Source organism: Peromyscus maniculatus, chromosome 21 (assembly GCF_049852395.1).
Source record: "Peromyscus maniculatus bairdii isolate BWxNUB_F1_BW_parent chromosome 21, HU_Pman_BW_mat_3.1, whole genome shotgun sequence".
NCBI lineage: Eukaryota > Metazoa > Chordata > Mammalia > Rodentia > Cricetidae > Peromyscus > Peromyscus maniculatus.
This window is the reverse complement of record NC_134872.1, coordinates 2,444,040-2,471,776: the sequence shown is the minus strand read 5'-3', so window position 1 is coordinate 2,471,776 and position 27,737 is coordinate 2,444,040. Positions and strand designations below refer to the sequence as shown.

The 27,737-nt window shown below is 47.0% G+C and overlaps 1 protein-coding gene and 1 long non-coding RNA gene across 5 annotated transcripts; one reads left to right on the top strand and one right to left on the bottom strand.

The window, feature by feature from the left end:
* LOC143270004 (uncharacterized) lies at window positions 1-23,711 on the bottom strand. Its single transcript, XR_013046836.1, has 2 exons — window positions 22,892-23,711; window positions 1-277 (listed from the first exon to the last, which is right to left on the bottom strand). It is a non-coding gene; the product is annotated as an uncharacterized LOC143270004 (long non-coding RNA).
* On the top strand, window positions 23,647-27,737 carry LOC102915445 (H-2 class I histocompatibility antigen, Q10 alpha chain-like). 4 transcript variants are annotated; one of them, XM_076558184.1, is made up of 8 exons: window positions 23,647-23,775; window positions 23,978-24,247; window positions 24,465-24,740; window positions 26,264-26,539; window positions 26,667-26,768; window positions 26,946-26,978; window positions 27,127-27,174; window positions 27,311-27,737. In XM_076558184.1, the coding sequence occupies exons 1-8, from the start codon at window positions 23,703-23,705 to the stop codon at window positions 27,313-27,315; spliced, it is 1,083 nt and encodes a 360-aa protein (XP_076414299.1). In that variant the 5' UTR covers window positions 23,647-23,702; the 3' UTR covers window positions 27,316-27,737. The 4 variants fall into 4 exon arrangements, with proteins under 4 accessions (XP_076414299.1, XP_076414300.1, XP_076414298.1 ...); XM_076558185.1 differs by lacking the exon at window positions 27,127-27,174; XM_076558183.1 differs by lacking the exon at window positions 27,311-27,737 and having other exon boundaries at window positions 27,127-27,296.

Genomic DNA, 27,737 nt, shown 5'->3' with positions numbered 1-27,737 from the left:
GGCACTGACACCCTCTGGTGGTCTCCTTGGACACTGCACCCACATGGGGCTGCCTGTCCAGGACAAGGGATGCAGCTGAAGGCAGGAGAAACCTCCAAACCCTTGGAACTGGTGAAACAAATCCAAGCTGAGAGGCTGGTGTCACAGGTCTCGTGTGGAGAAGGACGATCTGAGACACTAACCTGCTTTCTGCACAGCTTCCTGCTGCTGTGGGACAGAGGTGCTGGTGAGCCTCCTTCAGGACAGGCTGTGTCCCCACACTGGGGACACTGAGGGCCTGTGTGGGAAATGCAGAAGCTGACTGACACATGAGCTCACACTTACAGCTTACCCAGTGTAATTCCACATGTTCTTCACATGTGCACAAGGCTTGTTGGACAGAAAGGAAACCCAGGATGAGTGGGTGGGGGGCTGAGGGAAGGGGAACTGGGAGGGGAAGAGGGAGGGGAACTGCAGTTGGGATGTAAGATATGAGAGAAGAATAGATTGAAAAATAAGTTAAATCTTAAAAACCTGTTTGAACAAATGTAAAACACTCTCTCTGAGTGGAAGAAATAAAAGAAAGAAAAGGAGCTGAATAATGCATGGATGAAGGTTTCCGGCTCCACCAGGGATCCAGACATCCAGGGCACTGGGCACCTTAGGGTCTCACACGCTGCTTCCAGGGCCCCTGTGTCCTCTCCTGCCACACACAAGGCTGGACAACTGTCCAGGCTGTCACAGGAGCCCTGACCTGCTGCCATCAACGCCTTCCCAGGATGAGGCTGAGGTCACTGAGCAAGATCACCTCCCTCTGTGTGCCACAGGATTGGGAGTCAGATTGTCAGAGATTTGGGGTCCCCTCCACACCTGCCCTCCCACTTCAGTCTGACTGATGGTGGCAGATGCTGCAATTAATTCTCTCACATCCTGTGGTGCTCTGAATAAGAATGGCCCCACAGGCTCACATGCTTGAGTACTTAGTCAAGAGGGAGTGGGGATCTTTGGGATGATTAGATGATTAGAGGGATTATGGGTGTGGCCTCTTGCAGGAAGCATGTCACTGGGGGTGGGCTTTCAGGTTTCAAAATACCATACCAGAAAGCCCTGCATGGGAGAAAGCCAGCCAGGACCATCTCAGCCACCATCCGGGCACAGATCCAGTGCTTTGAGTCTGTCCTCCCAACTTCTACTCCACCTACAGGCTGCTGGAGCACATGGAGGAGTTGGTCCTGCAGATCCAGAGGTCATCACTGGATAGGGCTGGTCCTAGGCCCACTGACTGCTCTCAGCATGGAGCTGTTGTGGCTGCAGTCTGTGCTGCTTGCCCTGCTGGGAGAGGGAGAGCTGGGGCCATGGTGATGTCTGCAGCCTAAGAGCACAGACCTGCAGCCTGGTGAGCCTGGCGCAGCTGGCACCAAGGGCAGAGAGGTGTGTGGCAGCCTGGAGCTCCCATAGAACCTGCCCCTGGGCACCCTGCCTAGCCACAGTGTCACCCTGACTCTGGGTAACAGCAGGAGCTCCCAGACCAGTCTTGGTGATGGTCAAGTCTTTATGATGTGTCAGAACCAGAAACGTTGAACCAGATCAGGGACTCATTGCAATGAATATTTGTATGTAAAGCTGTTTTGGGGGGAAAATACTGTGTTACACACTACGGTTTCCAATGCCACTACGGTGAACACATGTGTGATGGAGAGGTGAGAAAGATGGAGGAACAGAGCAGTGCATGCGCAGTGGAGAGAGGTGCAACTAGAGACTCCGCATCAGGACAGGCGTGAGAGAAGGCTGAGGCCCACAGGGGAACATGTTCTTGCCAAGTAGCATCAGCATGTGGTGTGCAGCAGCCTGGGGCAGCTGCAGATGCTGCCTCTTCTCTGTCCCGGCCCCCAACACACTGCCCAGCTGCATGATCACCCAGGGTCTGAGCAACAACAGGATGTCTTAGATGAAGAACTGCTGATAGTCTGGATTGGACCTCCTTGAAAGATGTCCGTGGTCCGCACTGCCCCCTGGAGGCCATGTTGATATCTGCGCTGTTGCCCTAGGGCCATGATAAAGCCTAGTCCATGCAGATGTCCACGGCCTGAGCTGCCTCTGGATACTGTGTTGATATGTGTGGCCTAAACCTCTGTTATGCGGGTTTTGCAAGTCCCCTCAACAAGACCACCAAAGAGCCGACTTCCGATTCACAAACAAAAGGTTTCTTTATTCAGGACCAGCCTGGGCATGGACTTCATCCAACACTCCATTGCATCGAGTGAGGGAGGAAGCCCTGAGCACTTATTATAAGGGTTTATATAGGAAAAGTTTACACGCGGTGGGTTACACATCTTAGTGTATTAGGGTTGGGCGAGGGAGGTAGGGGTGAGGTAGTTCTTTGAAGTTATGTGTGAAATTACTAATGGCTGACAGGATGCAGGTATCTATGCAGACATACATTTTTATTCCCTATATCCTGTTTCGCTGGGTCCAGGACATATACACCAGATTTATTTTTCTAGTCTAAGTTCACCTACTGGTCAGCTTCTGGGTTCATCTATAGGTCAACAGATACCTTGAGATGGGGGCCGACTGATTTTCCCTTCACTGCCACTGCTGAGGGCCATCTCGGGGTCTGGGGCCCTGCTGCCTACAGTGGCCCTGTTGATGTGAGTGGCCTGTGCAGCCACCTGAGTCCAATGAGGATCTCTGTGGTCCATGCCACCACCGAGGGCCATGTCTGGGTCTGGGATCCTACTGCAGCTGGGGGCCATGTGGATGTCCATGGCCCATTTTATCACTGAGCAAGTGTCTGTGCTCTGTGCTGCAGCCTGAAGCCATGCAGATGTCTGTAGTCTATGCTGCCACCAGGGGCCATGTCTGGGTCCAGGGTCCTACTGTGACCATGGGCTGTGTTGATGTCCACAGCCTGCGTTACTACCTAGGGCCATGCAGATGTCAGTGGTTTATGCCATCGCCTGAAGCATGATGTCTGTGTGTTATGCTGCCACTGGGGCATGTAGAAGTCCAGGCTCCATGCTCCCACTGACTGTAAAGAGAAAGGAAGCTATTTGTGCAGTGATGTTAATGACTGCAGACTCACAGTTGAGAAAGAGGGACATAGAAAGCTTCTGTGACAACCCCTACTTCCTCTGCAAAAAAGTAACAGTCTAAACAGTCAGCCATCAAGAGAGCCCTTAAAATTGTGATAATGATGCTGAAGTGTAGCTCTTCACAGTTGATAGCGTCTGGTGGGGGTGCAGGTGAGGAAGGATTTAGTTTTCTTTAAGGGGCTGACCACTGGGGGTGTTGTTTTTGTTTGTTTGTTTGTTTGTTTGTTTTTTTGAGACAGGGATTCTCTGTGTAGTTTTGTTTCCTGGCCTGGATCCTGCTCTGTAGACCAGGCCAGCCTTGAACTCACAGAGATCCACCTGGCTGTGCCTCCCGAGTGCTGGGATTAAAGGCATGTGCTACCTCTGCCCTGCCTGGTTTTTGTTTGTTTGTTTTGTTTTGTTTTGTTTTTTTCTTGGCCACCAGGAATTTGACCATGACTACAGGAGTACATGGGCAACACAAACTGGACTCTTCCTTCCTTTCTCTCTCCTTCCCTCCCTCCCTCTCTCTTTCTTCCTTCTTTCTTTTTTTTAAAATTTTATTTATTTTATTTTACAATACCATTCAGTTCTACATATCAGCCACGGGTTCCCTATTCTCCCCTCTCTCATACCCTTCCCTTACCCCCAGCCAACCTCCCATTCCCACCTCCTCCAAGGCAAATCCTCCCCCGAGGACTGTGATCAACCTGGTAGACTCAGTCCAGGCAGGTCCAGTCCCTTCCTCCCAGACTGAGCCAAGCATCCCTGCATAAGCTCCAGGTTTCAAACAGCCAACTCATGCAATGAGCACAGGACTTGGTCCCACTGCCTAGATGCCTCCCAAACTGATCAAGCCAATCAACCTTGGTTTATATGAGTGAGAACTGTTGAGACCAAGGTTGGATAAAGCACAGGGACAAATAGCCAAACAAATGGAAACACATGAACTATGAACCAATGGCTGAGGGGCCCCCAACTGGATCAGGCCCTGTGAATGGGTGAGACAGTTGATTGGCTTGATCTGTTTGGGAGGCATCCAGGCAGTGGGACTGGGTCCTGCGCTCATTGCATGAGTTGGCTGTTTGAAACCTGGGGCTTATGCAGGGTCGCTTGGCTCGGCCTGGGAGGAGGGGACTGGACCTGCTTGGACTGAGTCTACCAGGTTGATCTCAGTCTTCAAGGGAGGCTTTGCCCTGGAGGAGGTGGGAATGAGGGGTGGGCTGGAGGAAAGGTGACGGGGGTGGGAGGGGGGAGAACAAGGGAATCTGTGGCTGATATGTAGAACTGAATTGTATTGTAAAATAAATAAAAAAAAAAGTTAAACCAAAAAAAAAAAACCAAAAACAAAAACAAAAGAAAACAAAAATGTTCAGAATTGAAACTTGATCTTGGTGGATCTTTCCTGTGATGAGTATATAATGTCCTTCTCGATCTCTTTTGATTGATTTTAGTTTGAGTCTATTTTGTTATATATTAGGATAGCTACTCCAGCTTGCTTCTTAAGTCCATTTGGTTGGAAAGACTTTTTCCAGCCTTTTACTCTGAGGTAGTATCTGTCTTTGAAGTTGAGGTGTGTTTCTTGTATGCAGCAGAAAGATGGGTTCTTCTTTTATATCCATTCTGTCAGCCTGTATCTTTTTATAGATTAATTAAGTCCATTGATATTAAGGGATATTAATGACCAGTGATTGTTAATTCCTGTTATCTTTTGGTGCTAGTATGTATGTATATTTCTCTTCTTTGGGATTTACTGCTGTGGGGTTATCTATTGCCTGTGTTTTTGTGGGTGTATCTGACTTCCTCAGGTTGGAGTTTTCCTTCTAGTGTTTTCTGTAGGGCTGGATTTGTAGATAGGTATTGTTTAAATCTGGTTTTGTCTTGGAATGTCTTGTTCACTCCGTCTATGGTGACTGAAATTTTTGCTGGGTATATTAGTCTAGGCTGGCATCCATGGTCTATAAGTGTCTGTATTATCTCTGTCCAGGACCTTCTGGCTTTCAAAGTCTCCATTGAGAACTCAGGTGTTATTCTCTTGGGTCTGCCTTTATAAGTCACTTGGCCTTTTTCCTTTGCTGCTCTTAATATTCTTTATTTATTCTGTATGCTTAGTGGTTTAATTATTATGTGGCGAGGGGACTTTTGGTGGGGTAGTCTAGTCTATTTGGTGTTCTATGAGCTTCTTGTATCTTCATAGGTATTTCCTTCTTTAAGTTGGGAAAGTTTTCTTCCATGATTTCTGTGCCTTTGAGTTGGTATTCTTCTCCTTCTTCTATCTCTATTATTCTTAGGTTTTGCCTTTTCATGGTGTCTCAGATTTCCTGACATTTTGTGTTATGACTTTTTTGGCTTTGGTGTTTTCTTTGACTGACGAATCCATTTCCTCTATTGTATCCTCTACACTAGAGATTCTGTCTTCCATCTCTTGTATTCTGTTGGTTATGCTTGCATCTGTGTTTCCTGTTGTTTACTCAGATTTTCTATTTCCAGCATTCCCTCTGTTTTTGTCTTCTTCACTGTTTCGATTTTGATTTTCAGATCTTGAACTGTTTTCTTCATGTGTTCAATTGCTTTTTCATGGCTTTCTTTATGGGATTTATTGATTTCTTCCATTTTTTGTTTGTCTTTTTCTCAATTTCTTTAAGAGAATTTTTCTTTTTTTCTTTAAAGGCCTCTAGCATCTTCATGAAGTTATTTTTTTCTTTTATTTTCCTTTATTAAGAAAATTTCTACTCGTTCCTCATGCTATCCATAACCCTCCTCCCTCCTCCCATCCCCCAGCCCTCTTTCCCAAGCCACCCCACATCCCCACATTCCCCAAATGGAGGTCTCCCATGGGGAGTCAGCAGCGCCCACCTCACTGAGCCTAGGCAGGTCCAATCCCCTTCCCACTGCACTAAGGCTGTGCAAGGTGTCACACCACAGGCACCGGGTTCCCAGAAGCCTGCCCATAGACCAGGGACAGATCCCAATCCCTCCACCTGGGTGCCCCCCAAACAGTTTGAGCCAAACAACCATCTTCCATGTCCAGAGGGCCTAGCCCAGTCCCATGGGGGCTCCACAGCCACCAGTCCACAGAGCATGGGTTTCCACTAGTGTGATCTGTCACCTCTGCATATCCTCCCATCATGATCTCGACTTCCCTCGCCTGCAGTATCTCCTCTCTCTCATCTATTGGATTCCTGGAACTCAGCCTGGTGCCTGGTTGTGGATCTCCGTATCTGCCTCCATCAGTCACTGGACAAAGGCTCTATGATGGCAACTAGTTGTTTCCTAGGCTGGTCACCAGAGTAGACTGGTCCAGGCACCCTCTGGACCACTGCCAGCAGACCAAGGTGGGGTCAACCTTGTGGATTCCTGAGAGTCTCCCCAGCACCCTGCCTCTTCCTATTTCCATGATGTCCTCATCTATTATGGTATCTTCCTCCCTGCCCTCCCACTCTGTCCCTGTCCCAGCTTGACCCTCCCATTTCCCTATGTTCTCATCCCCCACTCCTCACCCTCTGCCACCCCCCATACCCAGTCCACTCATGTAGATCTCACCCACTTCTCCTTCACGGGGTCATCCATGTGTCCCTCCAAGGTCTTTCCCTGTTAGCTAGCCTCTCTGGAGTTGTGGGATGCAATCTGGCCATCCCTTCCCTCACATCTGGTATCCACTTAGGAGTGAGTACATACCATGTTTGTCCTTCTGAGTCTGGTTACCTCACTAAAGATGACATTTTCTAGATTCATCCATTTGCCTGAAAGTTTCATGATATCATTGTTTTTTACTGCTGAGTAGTACTCCATTGTGTATATGTGCCACATTTTATTTATCCATTCTTCAGTTGAGGGGAATCTAGGTTGTTTCCAGGTTCTTGCTATTACGATTAATGCTGATATGAACATAGTTGAGGATGTGTCCTTGTGGTAAGTTTGAGCATTTCTTGGGTATATGCCCAAAAGTGGTATAACTGGGACTTGAGGAAGAATTATTCCCAACTTTCTGAGAAACCGCCATACTGATTTCCAGAGTGGCTGTACCAGTTTGCATTCCTGCCAACAGTGGATGAGTGTTCCCCTTGCTCCACATCCTCTCCATCATAAGCTGTCTTCACATATACAAAAGTTCTGTCCACTCCGGGCCTGTCTAAGAGTGCTGGTTTTCCTGTGACTGGGAGACCCTGTGGGCAGGTGTGGCTCAGAAGGGGCAGGACTCTTGGTCACCTGGGGAAATGGATTCAGAAAGACATGCTTCACAGCCCAGGATTGCAGGGGAGGAGCAGCTTCTGCACAGCCCCATAGCTTTAGTACCCATCCCTGCACATCTCTGTTTTCCTCTCTGAGTTGTCAAGGAGGATGATCTCTGCAGAGAACAGTCAAAGACTTAGGTGAGAGGCTTTGCCAAGGTCAGGTCCTCATGTGAGGCTGGAGTGCTTTAGATAAGGCCAAGTGCTTCCGTCTCTATTAGGTTCTTTGTTTTTATTTTCAAATTATTGCATGTGTGTATTTTGACTGCATGTACATAAATGCACCACAGGTGCAATACCCATGGCGGCCAGAAGAGGGCACTGTGTCCTGTGGATCTGGAGTTAGAGGTGGTTGTGAGCCTCCTGACCTGAGGGCTGGGCATCAAACCTGGGTCCTCTGCAAGAGCAGCAGGTGAGATCCCCATTTCTGGAGAGATTTGGCCCAATCCTGGTAGGAGATTTTCACAGAAAACTCCAGACAAGCCTTGCTAGGTCCCCCACTCAGTTACCATCAGAGTCCCCTTTCTGTCAACTGCAGGTAGTTTATGCCAGCTTGACAGAAGCCGAAGTCATCTGAGAGGAGGGAGCCTTGACCAAGAAAACACCTCCAGAAGATCAGGCTGTAGGCAAGCCTGTAGGGCTCTCTCTCTCTCTCTCTCTCTCTCTCTCTCTCTCTCTCTCTCTCTCCTTCCCTCCCTCCCTTTTTTTTCAAGACAAGGTTTGTATGTAGTCCTGGCTATCTTGGAACTTGTTCTGTAGACCAGGCTGGCTTTGAACTCAGTGATCCACCTGCCTCTGCCTTTCAAGTGCTGGGATTAAAGGCATGAACCACCACCACCTGGCAGCACTTTCTTATTTCATAACTGTTGAGGAAAGGCCTAGCCCATTGTGGTTGGTGCCATCCCTGGGCTGGTGGTCCTGGGTTCTATAAGAAAGCAGGCTGAGAGCTGGGCATAGTGGCTGGTGCATGCCTTTAATCCAAGCACTTGGGCAGCAGAGGCAGGTGGATCCCTGATTTGAAGCCAGCCTGGACTACACAGAGAAATCCAACCCTGTCTTGAAAAACCACAGGGTAGAAAATAAAAGCAGGCTAAACAAACCATGATAAGCCAGCCAGTAAGGAGCACTCCTCCATGGCCTCTGCGTCAGCTCTTGCCTCCAGGTTCCTGTGCAGTGTGACTTCCTGTCCTGACTTCCTTCGATGGTGAACAGTGCTGTGTAAGTAAGCTGAACCTTTTCCTCCCCTAATTTCTTTGGTCATGGTGTGTCATCACATTAATAGAAACCCTGACCAGGACATGTCACTGTGGGTTTAGTTACCCAGTAAAGTTCCCATAAAAACCCTAAGTGGTGGATGTCTAACAAGAGTTCCTAAGATTCAAGTCCCGTAACCAATGTGACCCCTTAGCTCTTCCAAAACACCAGTGCAGCAGCCGCCCTCCTCCAACCTCTGGAAACGTTCTTGCAGGTGGTGCCTGCAGTCGGAGGTAATGAGCCCCATGATCTACCTCAAAAATAACCAGATGGTGGGGCTGGAGATGTGGGTCAATGGTTAAGAGCACTGGCTGCTCTCACAGAGGACAAGTTTGGTTCCCAGCTCCCACATGGCTGCTCACAATCTGACTGCAGTTCCAGGGGATCTGTCGCCCTCTTCTGGCCTCCAGGGGCACTGCACAGTTGTGCACAGACATATGTACAAAATACTCATACACATAATAAAACTAAAAGTAACAAAATAATCCAGATGGTGTCTTCTGTGGCCTGTGTTGCTGACAGCACAGCACCAACTACAAATACAGGTCTGCTTTCTGTGGAGGCCAATCCTGTCAGTGTTCACCTGGGAAGAGCGACCCTCATCGGAGCAATTACCTCCATCAGATTGGCCTGTGGGTGTGTTTGTGGGTATTTCCTTGATGGCTGATTTGTAGGGAGCAGAGGAAGTGAGTGAGTGAGTGAATGTGTTTTGACATGGGCATGGCTGGTTGAGGACCCCAAGAACAAACTACCCAAGGAACATTGACGAGGCCATTCCAATACAGCCTGGCTCAAGAGGGATGGCAAAGCTGTCCTTGGAGTCCACATCTGCGTGTCTGTGATCTGTTGATCGATGTGTGCAGAGATCACCAACTGTGGCTTCCTGCTCCTGGATGTTTACAGCCTGACACTGCTCACCTATACAGACCTCCTACTCACACTAGCTAACCCCTTCTCTGCTGTTCCTGTTAACATGTGGAGCTTCCAGGTTCCATGTGGAGGTGTCAGTGGCATTAGAGAAACCCACCTTATCCCAGCTTCATTGCCTGTGTGTCTGTCCTTTCTTTATTCCCTCATTGGCCCTAGTCAGGGTTCTAGGACCTAAGCAGTGGCTGCTGCACAGATTGACAGGATGGCCCAGCTCACTGTGGACACTGCCGCCCTTAGGCAGGTGTGACTGGGGTGTACAAAAAGCAGCTTACCCAGGAAGCCAGTGAGAGCTGGTCAGTGAGCATGTCTCATGGTCTCCGCTTCAGTTTCTCTCTCCAGCTCCAATGTCGGGCTGTAACCTGCAAGCCAGATAAACCCTGTCCACTCTGAGATGCTTTTGGTCACAGTGTTTGTCCTAGAAAAGAAAGCAAACAAGGACTGCATCCAATGGTTGGCTGGGTTGACACACTGTCTTAGTCAGGCTTTCCATCGCTGCAAGGAAACACCAGGACCAAAAGGCAAGCTGGGGAGGAAAGGGTTTGTTCAGCTCACACTTCCACAGCTCTGCTCATCATCTAAGAAAGTCAGGGCAGGAACTCACACAGGGCAGGAACCTGGAGACAGGAATCCATGCAGAGGTCATTGAGAGGAGCTGTTCACTGACTTGCTCCTCATGGCTTGCTCAGTCTGCTTTCTCATAGGACCCAGGGCCACCAGCCCAGGGATGGAACTTTCCACAATGGACTGGGCCCTGCCCCATTGGTCACTAACGAGAAAATGCCTTACAGCAGGATCTCATGGAGGCTTTTTCTCAATTGAGATTCCCTCTTTTCACATAACTCTAGTTTGTGTGTCAAGTTGACAAAACTTGTTAGCACACACATCAGGAGTGCAGTGGCCTGGGGCTAGAAAAAGGGTGGTTGAGAGCACTTGGCTTCTCTTCAGAGGACCTGAATTTGATTCCCAGCATCCACAGTAGGCTAACAATCATGTGGAACTCTAGTTCCAGGGCATCTGCACTCCTTGGATAGGGCATGTATGTGGTGCACAGATGTGCATGCAAACAAAACACCCATATACATAGAAATAAAGAATTTTTTTTTATAAAAAAAATTGAAGCAGTACATTGGGAGGCATCTGAGAGACTGCATGCACCCCTGGAAACAAGAGCCAACAATGCTACACCCTCTTTCTCATGGCTTCAGGAATGCTCTCGCTGAGAGGAGAGGGACTCTCTGCTTGCATAAGGGTCATGTTCTTCATGAGCCACCATCAGAGCATTGGCCATGTTGAAGCTGCTGATGGTTGATGTCTAATTTCAGTGCTAACTGAATCTGGAACCAGCAAACAGACAAGCCACTGGGCATGCCCATATGGGGACTTCCAAGAACAAGTTATATAGAGCAGAGATCTACCCTGAATATGGGGAGCCCCTTTTCGGTGACCCCAGATAAAAAGGTGTAGAGAAAAACTTCTCCTTTTCCTTGCTTGCCTTCACACCATGCTGGCAAGTCCATCTGCCTTGTGTGAGTCTCACTGTTGAGTTTATCCATCATATTTCGGTAGCTGCTGTAGGGTAATGTTAATCCCACTGGACAAGAGTAAAGACCATTACCCAGATTCTTTGGTCAAATTGTGAAAGGTTTATTTTCTGTCAGCCATGACTGGGAATCAGAGCTGAGAGCAAGCCATCTAGCAGAAGTCCTGCGGTGGTGGCACACGCCCTTAATCCGGTCACATGGCAGGCAGAGTCTCTGTGTGTTCAAGGACACAGCCAAGCAGTGACCTGAACCTTTAATCTCAGTATGAACCACAGAGACCTGGAGGTCTGTATAGACAGGCAGTGACAAGGAAGTCATGTGGTTGGGTTTAGAGCCAAAGAGAAGGCAGAACAAAAAAGCAATAAAAAGACAGGTCACGGGGCTGGAGAGATGGCTCAGCGGTTAAGAGCACCTGCTGCTCTTCCAGAGGTCCTGAGTTCGATTCCCAGCAACCACATGGTGGCTCACAACCACCTGTAATGAGATCTGGTGCCCTCTTCTGGCCTGCATGCATACATTCAGACAGAACATTGTATACATAATAAATAAATAAATAAATAAATCTTTAAAAAAAAAAAGACAGGACACAGGAAGAAGGTCTCTTTCTCAGGGGAAAGACAGCAGCGAGTGGTAAGATAAGGTGGTCTTAGCTCTTGGCTACTGCTCGATCTCTGGGCTTTTAACTCTTTATTTGGCTGTGTTTCTCATTTAATAAGACCGTTTAGAATTGTATCTACAGAGTAGGGTTTACAGTGTCCAAAAACCCTGCAAGACTGGGGGGTTTTCAAGGATTGGGTTTCCCAGAGGAATTTTGGTTATGCAGGGACTTGACTGAACATTTTCTAATCATTTGGCAGAACATCTTATCAAGGTATGACTAAGCTGTGAGTCAAACTCCATAGGTGTGTGAGGGAGGCGGGGCATGTCAAATCCAGAAACAGGTTAAGCACAGTCAAGCTTGAATTTGCAGCAAATAGAAATGAACATGTTTTCACCTTATAACAAAATGGCTTCTGTCAGTAAGATGGAGTCAGGCTGGTCCAGCAGTAACAGGTCAGTGGAAAGTCACCCTGTCCCTGGCCTGTCTTTGAGCTCCAAGACTTGATAATCCCTACCCCATCAACTCAGGGTCAACTGCCAAACAAAGTTTCTCAAAGCTGCTGTCAAGCAATACAGCAGTAAGTCCATCCACACTGTATGTTTTTCTCTAGCTCCCTGCACATGCTCCAAACCCTATAAAAGCCCTCCCCTCCACCAGGTCCTCTGCTGTCTCTGTCCCCATCAAGGCAGCCACCATTCTGTGTTCTCCCCAATAAGTCTCTCTGTGAGGTTTGTTGCATGGTGTGACTTTGTGGTATTCTCTGGCTCCCGATGGTCAAGATGCCCTTGAACCAGAAAACCCCTCACAGCTGCCACCACCATTCTTCAGTGACACCAGAACCCAGCTTCTGTGGACTTCCTTGGAGGCTGAAGGCCACTGGCTCACCAGGAACCCCAGGCTTTTAGGGACAGATAGGGACTGGTGAGGCCTCTGCTTCATGGCCTGTGCAGCTGCTGGTTCTCAGCAATGGAAAAGCAGCTGATTGCACCCACTGGGATGGAATTCACATCCTTGCGAATATCAACAGCTGTACCAAGGGTGCTTGAAAAACAGCAGTCTGCTCTCGGAGCAGCTCCTGATCACGGCCAGGATACCCCGCACTAGTGATGTGCTCCTCATGGATCGTGTCATCGCTGGTCAGGAAATGTCACCGGCTGGAGCTGATGGGATGTATCCTGAGAAACTGGCTCATCACGCACCCCCCATCTTCCCCCTGGTGATTATGCTAATGTGTTTCTAACCCTGGCCATAGTTCCCTCCACTGAGCCACGTACAATCACTTGCCTTGCCGAAAGTTCTGGTCTCTGTGAAGATTTCCTTCATCTTTGTTCAGGATTGTCCCGGAAATGGGCTGTAATACAGCAGCTGTCCATTTTTAAATGGCGACTGCGCAGTGAGCAGAACCTGTCAATCCAGCCCTCCTCTCTTCTTCAGACAGCTGATCACAGGGCACACCCCATGAGGTGCATTGTGGGAAACAGAAAGCCAGAGCAGGAGTAGAAACCATAGACACATGGTCACTTCATGTGACTCGCTTGTGCCTTCAGGATCTGCTCAGGCTCCATCTCCCGTCTCCCCTGTGATGAAATGAGACCACTGCCTCACACTTCTGCCAGCACATCTCACACCTCTCCTGCCACCCTGCTGTCCCCAGATGGACTGTCCCTCAAATCATGAGCCAAAATAAAGAATTTCTTCCTTGTTACTATTGTGTATTTTGCCATCACAATGAGAAGAGTAGGTAATATGTCCCATTCTATCTGTTTGTCACCATCTGTTCAGTGCCACCTTAAAGAATGGAGTCACTGTTTTTCCCATGAGGACCCCCTGGTTTTGAGTTATCTTAGTTACTCTTCCATTGAACTTAGGGTAATAACAGAGCTCAGTGTGGGACCCTTCTAAAGCCTGTGGGCATTTGCTTGCCTTTAAAGACTGTATTTTATGTATTAACCTTTATCTTAAGAGTGTGTACACATAACACATGGGATGTAGACAGTGGTCACTGCTGTCCTGGATTCAGACACGGGCTCCCATTGGGAGTCTTTTTGCAGTGGAGACAGAAGCAACTGTATTGAAGCAATATTGCGGCTTCACACATGTGTGTTCATATGAGGACCCTATCTCAAAACAAACATCTGCCAGTGATGCCTACAGAGGGCAACTGAACCTGGAGCTGATGTCCTTTGTCATACACTCTTGGGTGGTTGAGAAGATGCTGAAGTCCACTGTGGTTGTTTGGAAGAAATTAGCCCCCAAAAGGAGTGGGGCTCTTAGGAGGTGTGGCCTTGTTGGAGAAAGTGTGTCACTGTGGGGGTGGGCTTTGAGTTCTCATGTGCTCAGGATACCCAGTGTCTCAGATCATTTCCTGTTGCTGCAGATGAAGATGGAAGAACCCTCAGTCCTTCTCCAGCACCACGTCTGCCTGCATCTGCCTTGCTTCCCACCAGGACAATAACAGACTAAACCTCTGAAAGTGTAAGCCAGTCCCAACTACATATTTTCCTTTATAAGAGTTGTCGTGGTCATGGTGTCTCTTTGCAGCATCAGAAACCCTAACTCAGATATCCATGGACCAGTGTGGACAGAGAAGGAGCAGCATGCTGCTGAAGTACCCACACAGTCCACCACCCTGGCTGTAAGATGCCACAAACCTGCTGGTGTTCATGGTCTTGCTCAGCACCCTGCTACTGATGGTGTGTGCTGGGTATTTCGTACAACTTCTGTTTTTACCTAATTCTAGTTGGCCCAGGAATCGTTTGGAGATACAGCATCTGAGGAAGGAAGGAGATCATGAACCTTCAGGGTCTGAAACTAAAGAGAATCCTGAAGTCTCCACATAGGACAGGATCTTACTGCCAGCCGAGGACACCTCTAAGGAAGGCCACTGGGCCCATCCACAGCCTTTTATCCAGAAAGGATAAGGGATAAGGCCATAGGAGCCTCTGTCTTTAGTGACCTAGGATTGAAATTTCCCAAGGCACTGAGGAATGTCTACAATTGAATTTATAACCACTTCAAAAAGTATTCACACATAAGCTATACAGACATAAATAGAAATGAACATAAATTGGATCATTTCACATTTTATCTTAAAATATTTGTGTCTCACAGTCTTAGCTCAATACATTTACATCTTAGCTTTTGAAAATTTTTGTTTGCTTCGTGTTTGCACTGGTGTAAATCAAATTTTTTTACGCAACAATAGAATTTTATTTGTTTGTGCTCTGTTTTGCATGGGCCCATGGAAGAATTTTAGGTTTAGCAGCAGCCGAGGAAACAACCTCTGGTGAACTGACTGCCTGTTGCTTCACAAAAGGCCTTTTTTATTGTTTCACAATTTACACCTCTTAGCAAGTCCATTTACACACACCAAAAACTCTTATCTGGAGTTGTTTGAAGGAACCAAATGCCCAAGCAATTCTGTCATGAGCCATCTTGGTTTCCAGGTCCTCTCAGAACTAAGTTTTGCAAAGGTCTTGACCCTCTTCTGGAAGAACTCAGATAAGAATCAAACACTTCTGTCTAAAGCTAACAGTAACACAAGGTAACAATAACAGAAGCTAATAGTAACAAAAGGTAACAGTCACAATAGGTAACCTTGTCTTGAAAAAACAAAAACAAACAAACAAAAAACACCAAAAAGTAGCATTTTCTAGACATTTTAACAGGTCAGTAATTGGAATCCATCTCATTACAATCAACCAAATGTCAGTCATGTCATTATCCCAGCTCATCTACATGTGACTTTGCAGCTTGTCACAGTCTCATTCCCTCACTGATGTGTCAGTTTTTGGTGTCCAGTGTAGGAGGGTTAAATGACATTTATATCTTCAAGGGGCTGGAAAGATGGATGATTGTTGTGATCCCAGCACCATGTCTGTGTGTGAAGGTGTGTCTCACATCTGCCTAGAACTCCAACTCAAGGTACCTACGCCCTCTTGTGGTCTCCTTGGACACTGCACCCACATGGGGCTGCCTGTCCAGGACAAGGGATGCAGCTGAAGGCAGGAGAAACCTCCAATCCCTTGGAACTGGTGAAACAAATCCAAGCTGAGAGGCTGGTGTCACAGGTCACGTGTGGAGAAGGACGATCTGAGACACTAACCTGCTTTCTGCACAGCTTCCTGCTGCTGTGGGACAGAGGTGCTGGTGAGCCTCCTTCAGGACAGGCTGTGTCCCCACACTGGGACACTGAGGGCCTGTGTGGGAAATGCAGAAGCTGACTGACACATGAGCTCACACTTACAGCTTACCCAGTGTAATTCCACATGTTCTTCACATGTGCACAAGGCTTGTTGGACAGAAAGGAAACAGGATGGGTCCATGGGGGGCTGAGGGAAGGGGAACTGGGAGGGGAAGGGTGGGGAACTGCAGCTGGGATGTAAGATATAAGAGAAGAATAGATTGAAAAATAAGTTAAATCTTTAAAGACCTGTTTGAACAAATTAAAACACTTCCTCTGAATGCCTGGCCTTAGCTTGGCTTGTTTTTTGCCAGGTTTTCTTAACTTTAAATTATCCCATCCGCCTTTTGCCTCTGGGCTTGTCTTCTGTAAATCTTACTCTTACTTCACGGCTGGCTGTAGCTGGGTGCCTGGCCCCTCTTTCTTCTCTGGTTCCTGGATCTCCTCCCTGATTTCTCCTTCTATTTATTCTCTCTGATGACAGCCCTGCCTCTTTTTCTTTCTTGCCTCACTGTTGGCCATTCAGCTCTTTATTAGACCATCAGGTGTTTAAGAAAGGCACAGTAGCCGGGAGGTGGTGGTGGCGCACACCTTTAGTCCCAGCACTCGGGAGGCACAGGCAGGCGGATCTCTGTGAGTTCGAGGTCAGCCTGGGCTACAGGGTGAGCTCCAGGAAAGGCACAAAACTACACAGAGAAACTCTGTCTCGAAAAACCAAAAAAAAAAGAATAGAAAGGCACAGTAACACAGCTTCACAGAGTTAAAAAATGCAACATAAACAAAAGCAACATACCTTAAAATAATATTCTACATCATTTCCCCCTTTTTATCTAAATAAAAGTAAAAGTTTTAACTTCAACTAAGTAAAACTATATACAACAAAAACAGTTATCAAGTAAAATTACATTTACAATATTCTGTCCATTTGTAGTTAGCATATTCAGAGAAAATAATGTATTATTTATCCTATATAAGTGAATCCAAAATCTTACACCCAATTTACTTTCTATCATAACTATGGAAAACTGCACCTATAACTATTTAGTCTTCAACTCCATCAAAGGCCCTAGAAGGATATAATATTATTTAAGTAAACAAAAGGTGCTTTGCAAACAACATCCATAAACTCTAGACATCACAGAGACATCTCACTACCTGGACAGTCACCCAAAGTTCCTCTGTAGTGTTGGGGCATCCATCTTCAGCCTATAGGCCTAGAGTATCAGGCAAACTTCTCAGTGAAGCAGAGAATTTGAAAGACTGTCCTGCCTTGTATTGGCAAAGTTCATCAGTTGCTTTCCTCTGTGTCCTGCAGAATATCTAGCAGACTCTTCTGTAAGCAAGAATTTTTGTTTTGGCAAAGTTCAACAGTCTTTTTCCTGTGTGTCCTAAATGTCCAGTCTGCACAGCACATTGTCAGAAGTCAAAAGCAAGAGCAGTTTTTTGCCCAGTGAACCTTGCTACAATGGAAGCAAACTCCATAAGGAGTTTCCTCAATGTCCATCATCTTTTCAGAAGTAAATTGGTGCTGCCAGGAACAGATGTGTCCATTGTCATAAAAAATCTTCAAATTAACAAAATATTTTAAATGCCATATTCTATAGGTCTTTGAAATATTTGAAGACCATCTATCTAAAACATATCTATAAATTTCATTGTCAAAAATGACTAACTACCGACCCAAGTTTCTGATTGTCCTATATAATTTCCAATAACAGCTTTCAAAAACTAAAACTTTACCTTATGTTTTTAAATTAACTGCATAGTTACAATACCTTAAACAACAGTAGAAACACATATACAATATGTAGTTAAAAAAAACTTAAATTTGTATCAATATACAAATACCCTTTAGACAAGAGAAGAAACATATATACAGCATAACAAAAATAACTTTAAATTTATATCAATATACAAAAATCCCTTAAACAATAGTAGAAATATATGTATACAATGTGTTGTAATGAAAATTGCCTTAAATTTGTATCAATCCTTACAAAATATTTGAGATCAATAGTTGTCCCTTAGTGTATAATAGATTCAATAATCTACCCCATTATTTAACGTAGATTCAACAATTCAACAACCCTTCTATCCTATCATTCCTATATCCCCTAAATGACAACACACATCCATAACCCACCAAATAACGAAATATCACCATACCACCCCAACTCTTGGGAATATGGGCATAGTTTTCTCTAAAATGCTTCATGTATCCTTTTGGGTAAAAGCATCTTTTAGGGTCCCTGAGACAATTTTGAGATAATGATCAAGTCCTGGAAAACCAGCATTAACCTTTGCTGATAGATATCACCTGTCAAGTGTCAGGAGGTCTCCCTTGATCACACTTGATCCATATTAACCCTAAAGGAATCCATAACCTCTCATCTCATGTGGGAACAAAACTCCACAGCATTTTTTATTTCCATTTGACAAACATATTTTTTGACTTTTTAAAAGTTAAAGCATTCCTAAAGTACATAGGCTGATTAATTTCAACAGTCCGTCTTTCAATTCCAGGTCTCTTTGCAGCTGTCCTTTGCTTTTCAACAACCAGAAAATCCAAAATCAATAAAATAACATACAGAATGCAGACTCCCTGTGTATTTCCCATGTTATGTGTTTTTCTTTTACACACTTTAAAGACTTTATACCATTTTTCTTTTCTTAAGCCTTTATACCTGTTAAACACACTGGAACCTGTTTAGAGGTTATTCCATCTGGATCTTTTTTACTGTGAATCTCTCTCTCTTTTTTTTTTTTACCAAGAGCAAACTTTAAACTGCTAATCTATACCTAGATCCTCCACATGTGGCTCTCAGCTGGCTCTGCCCACTTCTCAGGTCCTTAGAGCCAAGCCTAAAGTTCTCAGCCTGGTTAGAGGTTTGTTTGATAGAGAATTGCATTAAACCTTCTAGAGCTCAATAATGTCTATGCTTGTGCTGTGGAAGTCATTTTTACTTAGTTTTTGTTCCTACTTAACATACTAGCTGCTCAAGAGCTTGCCAACAGGCAGAAACTCTTAAAGGAGCCATGTCTCTCCCCCCCCCCCCCCCCCCCCCGAAAAGCTTTCTCAGGTACTATGAAACTTCAAGCTCCATGTTGGTTCATCAAAAATGTTGTTGGGGGAAAGAAAAATACTCAACTTCATATGGAAAAACAAAAGACCCAGGACAGCTAAAAGAATCCTATATGATAAAGCAACCTTTGGAGGCATCACCATCCCTGACCTCAAACCCTACCATAGAGCTATAGTAATAAAAACAGCTTGGTACTGGTATAAAAACCAACATACGGACCAATGGAATCGAATTGAAGACCCTGACATTAATCCATACACATATGAACACCTGGTTTTTGACAAAGGAGCCAAAACTATACAATGGAAAAAAGAAAGTATCTTCAACAAATGGTGCTGGCATAACTGGATGTCAATATGTAAAAGATTACAAATAGATCCATATCTGTCACCATGCACAAAACTCAAGTCCAAGTGGATCAAAGACCTGAACATAAATCCAGTTACACTAAACTTAATAGAAAAGAAAGTAGGAAGCACTCTTGAACGCATTGGCACCGAAGACCATTTCCTAAATAAAATACCAACAGCACAGACCCTGAGCACAACAATTAATAAATGGGACCTCTCGAAATTGAGAAGCTTTTGCAGGGCAAAAGACACAGTCAATAAGACAAAAAGACAGCCAACAGAATGGGAAAAGATCTTCACCAACCCCACATCTGACAGAGGATTGGTCTTCACAGTATATAAAGAACTCAAGAAACTAGACATCAAAATACTGAACAGTCCAATTTAAAAATGGGCTAAAGAGCTAAACAGAGAATTCACAAAATAAGAATCACAAATGGCTGAAAGACATTTAAAGAAATGCTCAACATCCTTAATTATCAGAGAAACGCAAATCAAAACGACTCTGAGATACCACCTTACACCTGTCAGAATGGCTACGATCAAAAACACCAATGACAGCCAATGTTGGAGAGGATGTGGAGCAAAGGGAACACTCCTCCACTGTTGGTGGGAATGTAAACTTGTACAACCACTGTGGAAATCAGTATGGCGGCTTCTCAGAAAATTAGGAATCGAACTACCTCAAGACCCAGCCATCCCACTCTTGGGCATATACCCAAGGAATGCTGATTCATACCATAAAGATACATGCTCAGCTATGTTCATAGCAGCACTATTTGTAATAGCCAGAACCTGGAAACAACCTAGATGCCCATCAACGGAAGAATGGATGAAAAAAAAATGTAGTATATATACACAATGGAGTACTACTCAGCAGAGAAAAACAATGAAAGCATGAAATTTGCAGGCAAATGGATGGAACTAGAAAAAATCATCCTGAGTGAGATAACCCAAACCCAGAAAGACAGTCATGGTATGTACTCACTCATAAGTGGATTCTAGATATAAAATAAAGAACAATCAGACCACAACCTATAGAACCATGGAGGATATATATATAGCATGGAGGTCCCTAGGACGACTGTGGCTTATAATAAATTTCAGTTTTACTCAATTATTGAAAAAAAAGTAGCCAAATGAATGGAAACACATGAACTATGAACCAAAGGCTGAGGGGCCCCCAGTTGGATCAGGCCCTCTGAATAGGTGAGACAGTTGATTGGCTTGATCAGTTTGGGAGGCAACTAGGCAGTGGGACCGAGTCCTGTGCTCATTGTATGAGTTGGCTGTTTGAAACCTGGAGCTTATGCAGGGACACTTGGCTCAGTCTGGGAGGAAGGGACTGGACCTGCCTGGACTGAGTCTATCAGGTTGATCACAGTCCTCGGGGGAGGATTTGCCCTGGAGGAGGTGGGAATGAGGGGAAACATGGGGGCAAGGGGAGGGTGTGGGAGGGGGGAGAATAGGGGAACTCGTGGCTGATATGTAGAACTGAATGGTATTGTAAAATAAAATAAAATTAAATTAAATTAAAAAAAAGAAAAAAATAAGCAGTTTTCAAATCCAAAGTCTTTAAAGAGAGGAGTAATAAAAAAAAGAATAAGCCATGTAAAGATGGGAAATATTATAACACAAGGAGTCATATGGTACTTTATTAATTTTGAATTTTTTGATTGCTAATGAACAAACTACAGCAGCTGAGAGACACTGGACTGTGGAAGGGACTCCTGAATTAAACCAACCTATATACTTTAGGAATGCCTTAACTTAGTCATGATAACAATCAAACTTATGGTCATGGTAGGTGTGCTTTCAAGGTCTTACAGAGTTGTGTTTTAGATAGATAGCTGATCTTGAAACACTTTAAAGACCTACAGAATATGACATTTAAAATGTTATAATAATTTAACCTTTTTCATGACAATGAGATACATCTGTTCCTGGCAGAACCAATTCATTTCACAGAAGACGATGGGTATCGAAGAAACTCCATATAGAGTTTGCTTTCACGGTGGCAAGAGCTGTGGGATAATGCTCTTGTACACTGTAAAGATTTCTTATTTGATTGGTTTAATAAAATGCTGATTGGCCAGCAGCCAGGCAGTAAGTATAGGCAGGGTGAGCAGACTAGGAGAATTCTGAGAAGAGGAAGGGTGGAGTCAGGACTCACCAGCCAGATGCAGAGGAAGCAAGATGAGAATGTCTGACTGAGAATGGTACCAAGCCACGTGGCTAAACATAGATAAGAATTATGGGTTAATTTAAATGTAAGAGCTAGTTAGTGATAAACCTGAGTTACCGGCCAAGCATTCATAAGTAATATTAATTTTTTTTTTGGTTTTTCGAGACAGGTTTTCTCTGTGTAGCTTTGCACTTTTCCTGGATCTCGCTCTATAGACCAGGCAGGCCTCGAACTTACAAAGATCCACCTGCCTCTGCCCCCGAGTGCTGGCCTCTGAGTCAATTGTTTGGGAAGTGGCTGCTGGGTATTTGAAAGTTTTTGGCTGGACACAGAAACGTCCACTTAGAGCAAGAATAGCCATTTTGGTAAGAAACTGGTCTTGTTTTAACTACTGACAGTATTCTGTACAAACTGGACAAGCAGGACACAAAGGAAAACGATGGCTGAACTTTGCCAAGACAAGGTGGGACAGTCCTTCAGAAATTCCTGCTTCACAGAAAAGTCTGTCAGATAATCTGGACCTGTAGGCTGAAGATGGATGTCCTAGCATTACAGAAGAACCCTGGAGTGACTGACCAGGCAGCCAGATGTCTCTGTCATTTCATCGTTTGGAAGTTGCTTGCTCAGCACTTCCTGTTTACTCAGGTAATATTATATGCTTCTCAGGTCTCTGATGGAGTTGAAGACTAGATAGATATAGTTACAATTTCCCTTAGTCATGACAGAAAGTAAATTAGGAACAAAACTTTGGATTCATCAAGAGAAGATAGATAATGGAATGTTTTCCTCTAAGTTTACCAAATATTAATGAAATGGACATTGTAAATGTTTTTCTTATATGGTAATTAGTCTTAGTTGTTATCTAAAACCTTCCCTTTTAATTTAGACAAAAAGGGGAAAATGTTGTAGAATAATCTTTTTGTATTCTGTGAATAAGTGTCACTCTCATTGGTCTAATAAAAACCTGAACAGAGGCTGGAGAGATAGCTCAGAGGTTAAGAGTACTGACTGCTCTTCCAGAGGTCCTGAGTTCAATTCCCAGCAACCACATGGTGGCTCACAACCATCCGTAATCAGATCTGGTGCCCTCTTCTGGCCTTCAGTCATACATGCTGTATACATAATAAATAAATAAATCTTAAAAAAAAAAAAAGCTGAACAGCCAAAAGTGAGGCAGGATTTCCAGCCCAGAGGACTCTGGAAGAAGAAGGGCAGAGTCATCAGCAGACTCTGAAGAAGCATGAAATGTAGGAGCCGCCAGGGATGCAGAGCAAGCGGCATGGGCTTTATAAGGTAAAGGTAACCAAGCCAGGAAAAAGAATGTAGATTAAAATATATGGGTGAATTTAAGTTATAAGAACTAATTAGAAAAAAGCCTAATCTATAGAGTGAGCTTTCATAATTAATAATAAGTCTCCATGTCATGATTTGTGAGCTTGCTGGTGGGATAGAGAAAGACAAGTTACAACCTTCACTCACAGTTTATGAGTTGATGAGATCAGGGAGATGAATGTCACAGGCCTGTGGGACCCTGGATCTGGTAACAGTTGGCTCCTGAGTTCCTCAGGCCTGTGCAGTGTGGACACTGGGCAGAGGTAATTCTCATGACAGAGGTACTCACTGGGGATTTGAGGTTTCATCTGTTCAATAGTGTGGAGAAAAATTAAATTTATAAATCTTCTCTTTCTGTCGATTTTGACTTGATGTCTTCAAATCCCAGCCACACATAACTGAAGTAGAAAGTGAAAGCAGAGGAGAGTGGGATTCCAGCACGGAGAGTCGCAGATAACACAGGGTCAAAAGTGCTTGACCAGAGCTGTGAAAACTCCAGTCACCTCCCGATGCAGGTGTCCACGGCAGCCCCACACCCTCACCAGGACTCCGACAGCACCTGTTTCTGTGAACATTCATTTCAAGTGCTGTGTGTATTTTATCTGGAAACTCCGTGCTCTTAGGTTTCATCCTGACTATCCTGAGGAGACAGTTGTCCTTAGGTGGCTCAGAGACACCATGACACACAGCGCTCCGTCACGCAGCACAGGGTTCAGCAAAGTCTCAGTCCCAGGCGGTGAGGTCTGGGGTGGAAGCCCAGGGCTGGGGATCCCCAAGTGCCCAGTTTCACTTCTCCAGCTCCTGACCTGTGTCGGGTCCTTCTGCCCGGACACTGATGACAACTGTCCTGTTCTCACCCCCATTGGGTGCCGAGATCCCAGAGAACCAATCAGCGTCGCCGCGGTCACGGGTTATAAAGTCCAGGCAGAACGCGGAACTCAGACGCCCCAGATCCGAGATGGGGGCGATGGCTCCGCGCACGCTGCTCCTGCTGCTGGCGGCCGCCCTGGCCCCGACCCGGACCGGCGCGGGTGAGTGCGGGGTCGGGAGGGAAACGACTCTGCGGGGAGGGCGGGGGCGGCCCCGGGGAAGCCGCGTCCCCGCGTCGCCCAGCCAGACCCTCCCGCCCTTCTCCACCGCGTCCCGAGCCCCGCGCCCTGCTCCCCTCCCGGGCCGCGCACCCGCCCGGGGTCCCGGGAGGAGGGTCGGGGTCTCACCGCGCGCCGCCCCCAGGCTCGCACTCGCTGCGGTATTTCTCCACCATCGAGTCCCGGCCCGGCCTCGGGGAGCCCCGGTACATGGAAGTCGGCTACGTGGACGACACGCAGTTCGAACGCTTCGACAGCGACTCGGAGACTCCGAGGATGGAGCCGCGGGCGCCGTGGGTGGAGAAGGTGGAGCCGGAGTATTGGGAGGTGAACACACGGAACGCCAAGGGCACAGAGCAGATTTTCCGAGTGAGCCTGAGGAACCTGCTCGGCTACTACAACCAGAGCGAGGGCGGTGAGTGACGCGGGTCGGAGGTCACGACCCCTCCACATCCCTACGTCGGGGCCGGGGTCGCCCCGAGTCCCGGGTCCGAGGTTTGGGAGGAGAGTCGGGGACCGGGACCCGGTTTCCCTTTCAGTTTAGATGAGTCCGCGGGTGGGCGGGGCCGCGGGCGGGGCTCGTGGGCAGGGCTGACCGCGGGTGGGCGGGGCTGACCGCGGGGTCCCCGCAGGCTCTCACACCATCCAGTGGATGCACGGCTGTGACATGGGGTCGGACGGGCGCCTCCTCCGCGGGTACAGTCAGTTCGCCTACGACGGCCGCGATTACATCGCCCTGAACGACGACCTGACCACGTGGACGGCGGCGGACACGGCGGCGCAGATCTCCCGGCGCAAGTGGGAGCAGGCTGGTGAGGCAGAGAGATGGAGGGCCTACCTGGAGGGCCGGTGCGTGGAGTGGCTGCGCAGACACCTGGACAACGGGAAGGACGCGCTGCAGCGCACAGGTGCAGGGCCGCGGGCAGCTCCTCCCCCTGCCCTCGGGCTGGGCTCAGTCCTGGGGAAGAAGAAACCCCTCAGCTGGGGTCATGCCCCTGTCTCAGGGCAGACAGTGTCCCTGGGTCTCCTGATCCAGCATGGCAGGGACCGCACTGATCCCCAGGCTCAGCCTTCTTCCTGGACAGCTGCAAATCTGTCTCAGAGGAGGGAGAGGAGATCCCGACCTAACCACAGTGGCTCCTGCAGTCTGCAGCCTCTGTCAGCCATGGCCTCTCCAGGCCGGGGTCTCTGCCCACACCAGGGTCTGTGGAAACTGAGTCCTGTCATCTGAGTGTGTCAGCCTTACACGCCAGGACAGGGAGTCTCCTTTACCTGATGGGAGACATGGCTGCCCCTACCCTAGGCTGGTTCCACAGTTTCTAGAACCTTCCAAAGATACATTCTCCCAAATCCCTGTGGCTGAGGTTTGCACCCCTCATACTCCAATTACGTCTATTCCCAGAATGGCCACCTGAGTTCTTATGGGGTGCCCTGGACAAATACTAAATTGTGGGGGGCTTTTTCTTTTTTTTTTTCTTCCTTCCATTTTTTTTTTTTTTTGAAGTTGTCATTTTGCTTTTAGTCAGTTTTTTTTCCCCCTCACTGGAATGATACTGTCTCTCGCTCCCCTCATTTTATCATCTGTATCAGTCTCCACAGGAGCCAGGGGGAACTGCTAATCTGGATACTTAGACAAGTCAGTGTTTCCTTTACACTAGAAAGCCTCCTGTGAGCTTAGACTGTTTTCTGCCATATTAACATCCAGAGCCCTCCTCCTCACTCGGCCCCAACAAGTCACAGTGTTGTCCCAGTGGATCAGGAATTGAACTTCCTCAGAGACAGGGTCTTCTGAAGCTCCAGGACAGGAGTGACAGGGACGATCCACACACCCCTGTGAGCACCGCTGTGTCCCAGGGAGTGCTGCCCTGGGCACCACAGCACACTTCCAGGCGTCCTGGTGACAATACCTTGTGTCTTGTCCCCCAGAGACAGGGCTTGGGGAGTCATTTTCTCTGGCTGAGTGTCAGAGGTTCACCACATTTCTGCTGCATTTGGTGATGGCTGTTCACTGGACAGACAGTTATGCTGGTCAGCAAGAAGGCCACAGTGGTTGTGCCTCAAAGGTGGAAGCAGTAGTCGGTGGCACCCTTCATGTAGGCCTTGTACCGGATTTCTTATTTTGATATGAATTAATAACATATATAAATTATTTTCCTTCTTCTATTCTTTTACCACCTAACTAATGCTGTAGAACATCACATGAGGAAGACCATGCTGACCTGCTGGCTCATGTGGATTCCCTCTTAGCTACTGAGTCCCCCCAGGAAAATGTGCAGTTCTGTGATGAGGGGACCAGCTCTCCCTGAGGTCACTAGTGTGATGACAGAATTGTCCAAACAGACACAGTTTAGTGTCAGCATTGGTTTAACTTTGTCTTTGCAGATTTCAGTTCATCTTGTTAATTGTAGGATTTTTTAAATCTTCCACACAGATCCCCCAAAGGCACATGTGACCCATCATCCCACACTGAAAGGAGACGGCACCCTGAAGTGCTGGTCCCTGGGATTCTACCCTGCTGAGATCTCCATAACCTGGCAGAGGGATGGGGAAGAACAGACTCAGGACATGGAGCTGGTGGAGACCAGACCTTCTGGGGATGGAACTTTCCAGAAGTGGGCAGCTGTGGTTGTGCCTTCTGGGGAAGAGCAGAGATACACATGCCATGTGTACCATGAGGGGCTGACACAACCCCTCACCCTGAGATGGGGTAAGGAGGGTGTGGGTGCAGAGCTGGGGTCAGGGAAAGCTGGAGCCCTCTGAAGACCCTGAAAAGGATCAGGACTGAGAGCTGGCATCATGACCCCCAACTTCCCCTTCTGTCCTTCCCTTCCCAGAGCCTCCTCAGTCCCCTGTCCACATCTGGGCAATCATTGCTGTTGTTGTAGCTGTGATCATCATTGTGGCGGCTGCTGTGTGGTGTTGGAGGAGAAACACAGGTAGGAAAGGGCAGGTCTGGTTCTCTCTCAGCCCCTTTTAGAAGTGTGCTCTGCCTCACTAATGGGAAACATCCACACCCCTCATTGCTCCTGTCTCTGACCTGGGTCTGCTGTCAGTTCTGGAAACTTCCTAGGGTCGGGGTCTTCCCTGGTCTCTCACAGCTTTTCTCCTTACAGGTGGAAAAGGAGGGAACTATACTCCAGCTTCAGGTAAGTGTGGGGAGCAGGATTGTCTCTGAGGCCCTTGGGGTGAAGCTGGTTATTTGGGGAGCTCTGCCAACCCATAATACTTCCTCCAGTGAAATCTTCTAGAGGCCATGTTTTCACCTTCCTGTGACTTTATATAATTTTACCCTAGGCAGGGACAGTGCCCAGAGCTCTGATGTGTCTCTCCCAGGCTGTGAAGGTGACACTCTGGGGACTGATTTGGGGAGGGGAAGTGGACATGATTGGGTTTCAGGGACTCCCAGAATCCCCTCTGAGTGAGTGGTGGGTGTTGGGATGTTGTCTTCACAGTGATTGTTCATGACTCTTGTTTGTAGCGTGAAGAAGGCTGCCCGGCCTGACAGAGTGACAGAGATGTGCTCAGGTCTCTCCTGTGACGTCCTGAGCCCCTCAGTTCACTCTCAGCAACAGTGTCTGATGTTCCCTGTGACCCTGTGGGCTCAATGTGAAGAACTTGGGAGCCCAGCCCCCCCCCTGCACACCAGGACTCTGTCCCTGCACTGCCTGTGTTCCCTTCCACAGCCAACCTTCCTGGTCCAGCAGGCAGGAGGGGACATCTCCATCCTGTCACCTCCATGCTGCCCTGAGCTGCAGCCCCTGACTCCCCACTGAAAATAAGAATCTGATTGTGAACTTGGTTGTTCATGTCCTTGATCTGACAGGTGGATTGATGAATAAATTAGAGGATTGAAATACTTAGAGTTTGTGGAGGAAATAAATGGCATCATGGAGAACCTTCCAGAA

What these genes read in the sequence shown, in the direction of transcription:
- LOC102915445 (XM_076558183.1), top strand. Translation starts at nt 23,703, where the DNA reads ATGGGGGCGATGGCTCCGCGCACGCTGCTCCTGCTGCTGGCGGCCGCC. An exon ending in CCCGACCCGGACCGGCGCGG is followed by an intron (nt 23,776 to 23,977) that starts GTGAGTGCGGGG and finishes CGCCGCCCCCAG; the next exon opens with GCTCGCACTCGCTGCGGTAT. An exon ending in GAACTATACTCCAGCTTCAG is followed by an intron (nt 26,979 to 27,126) that starts GTAAGTGTGGGG and finishes ATTTTACCCTAG; the next exon opens with GCAGGGACAGTGCCCAGAGC.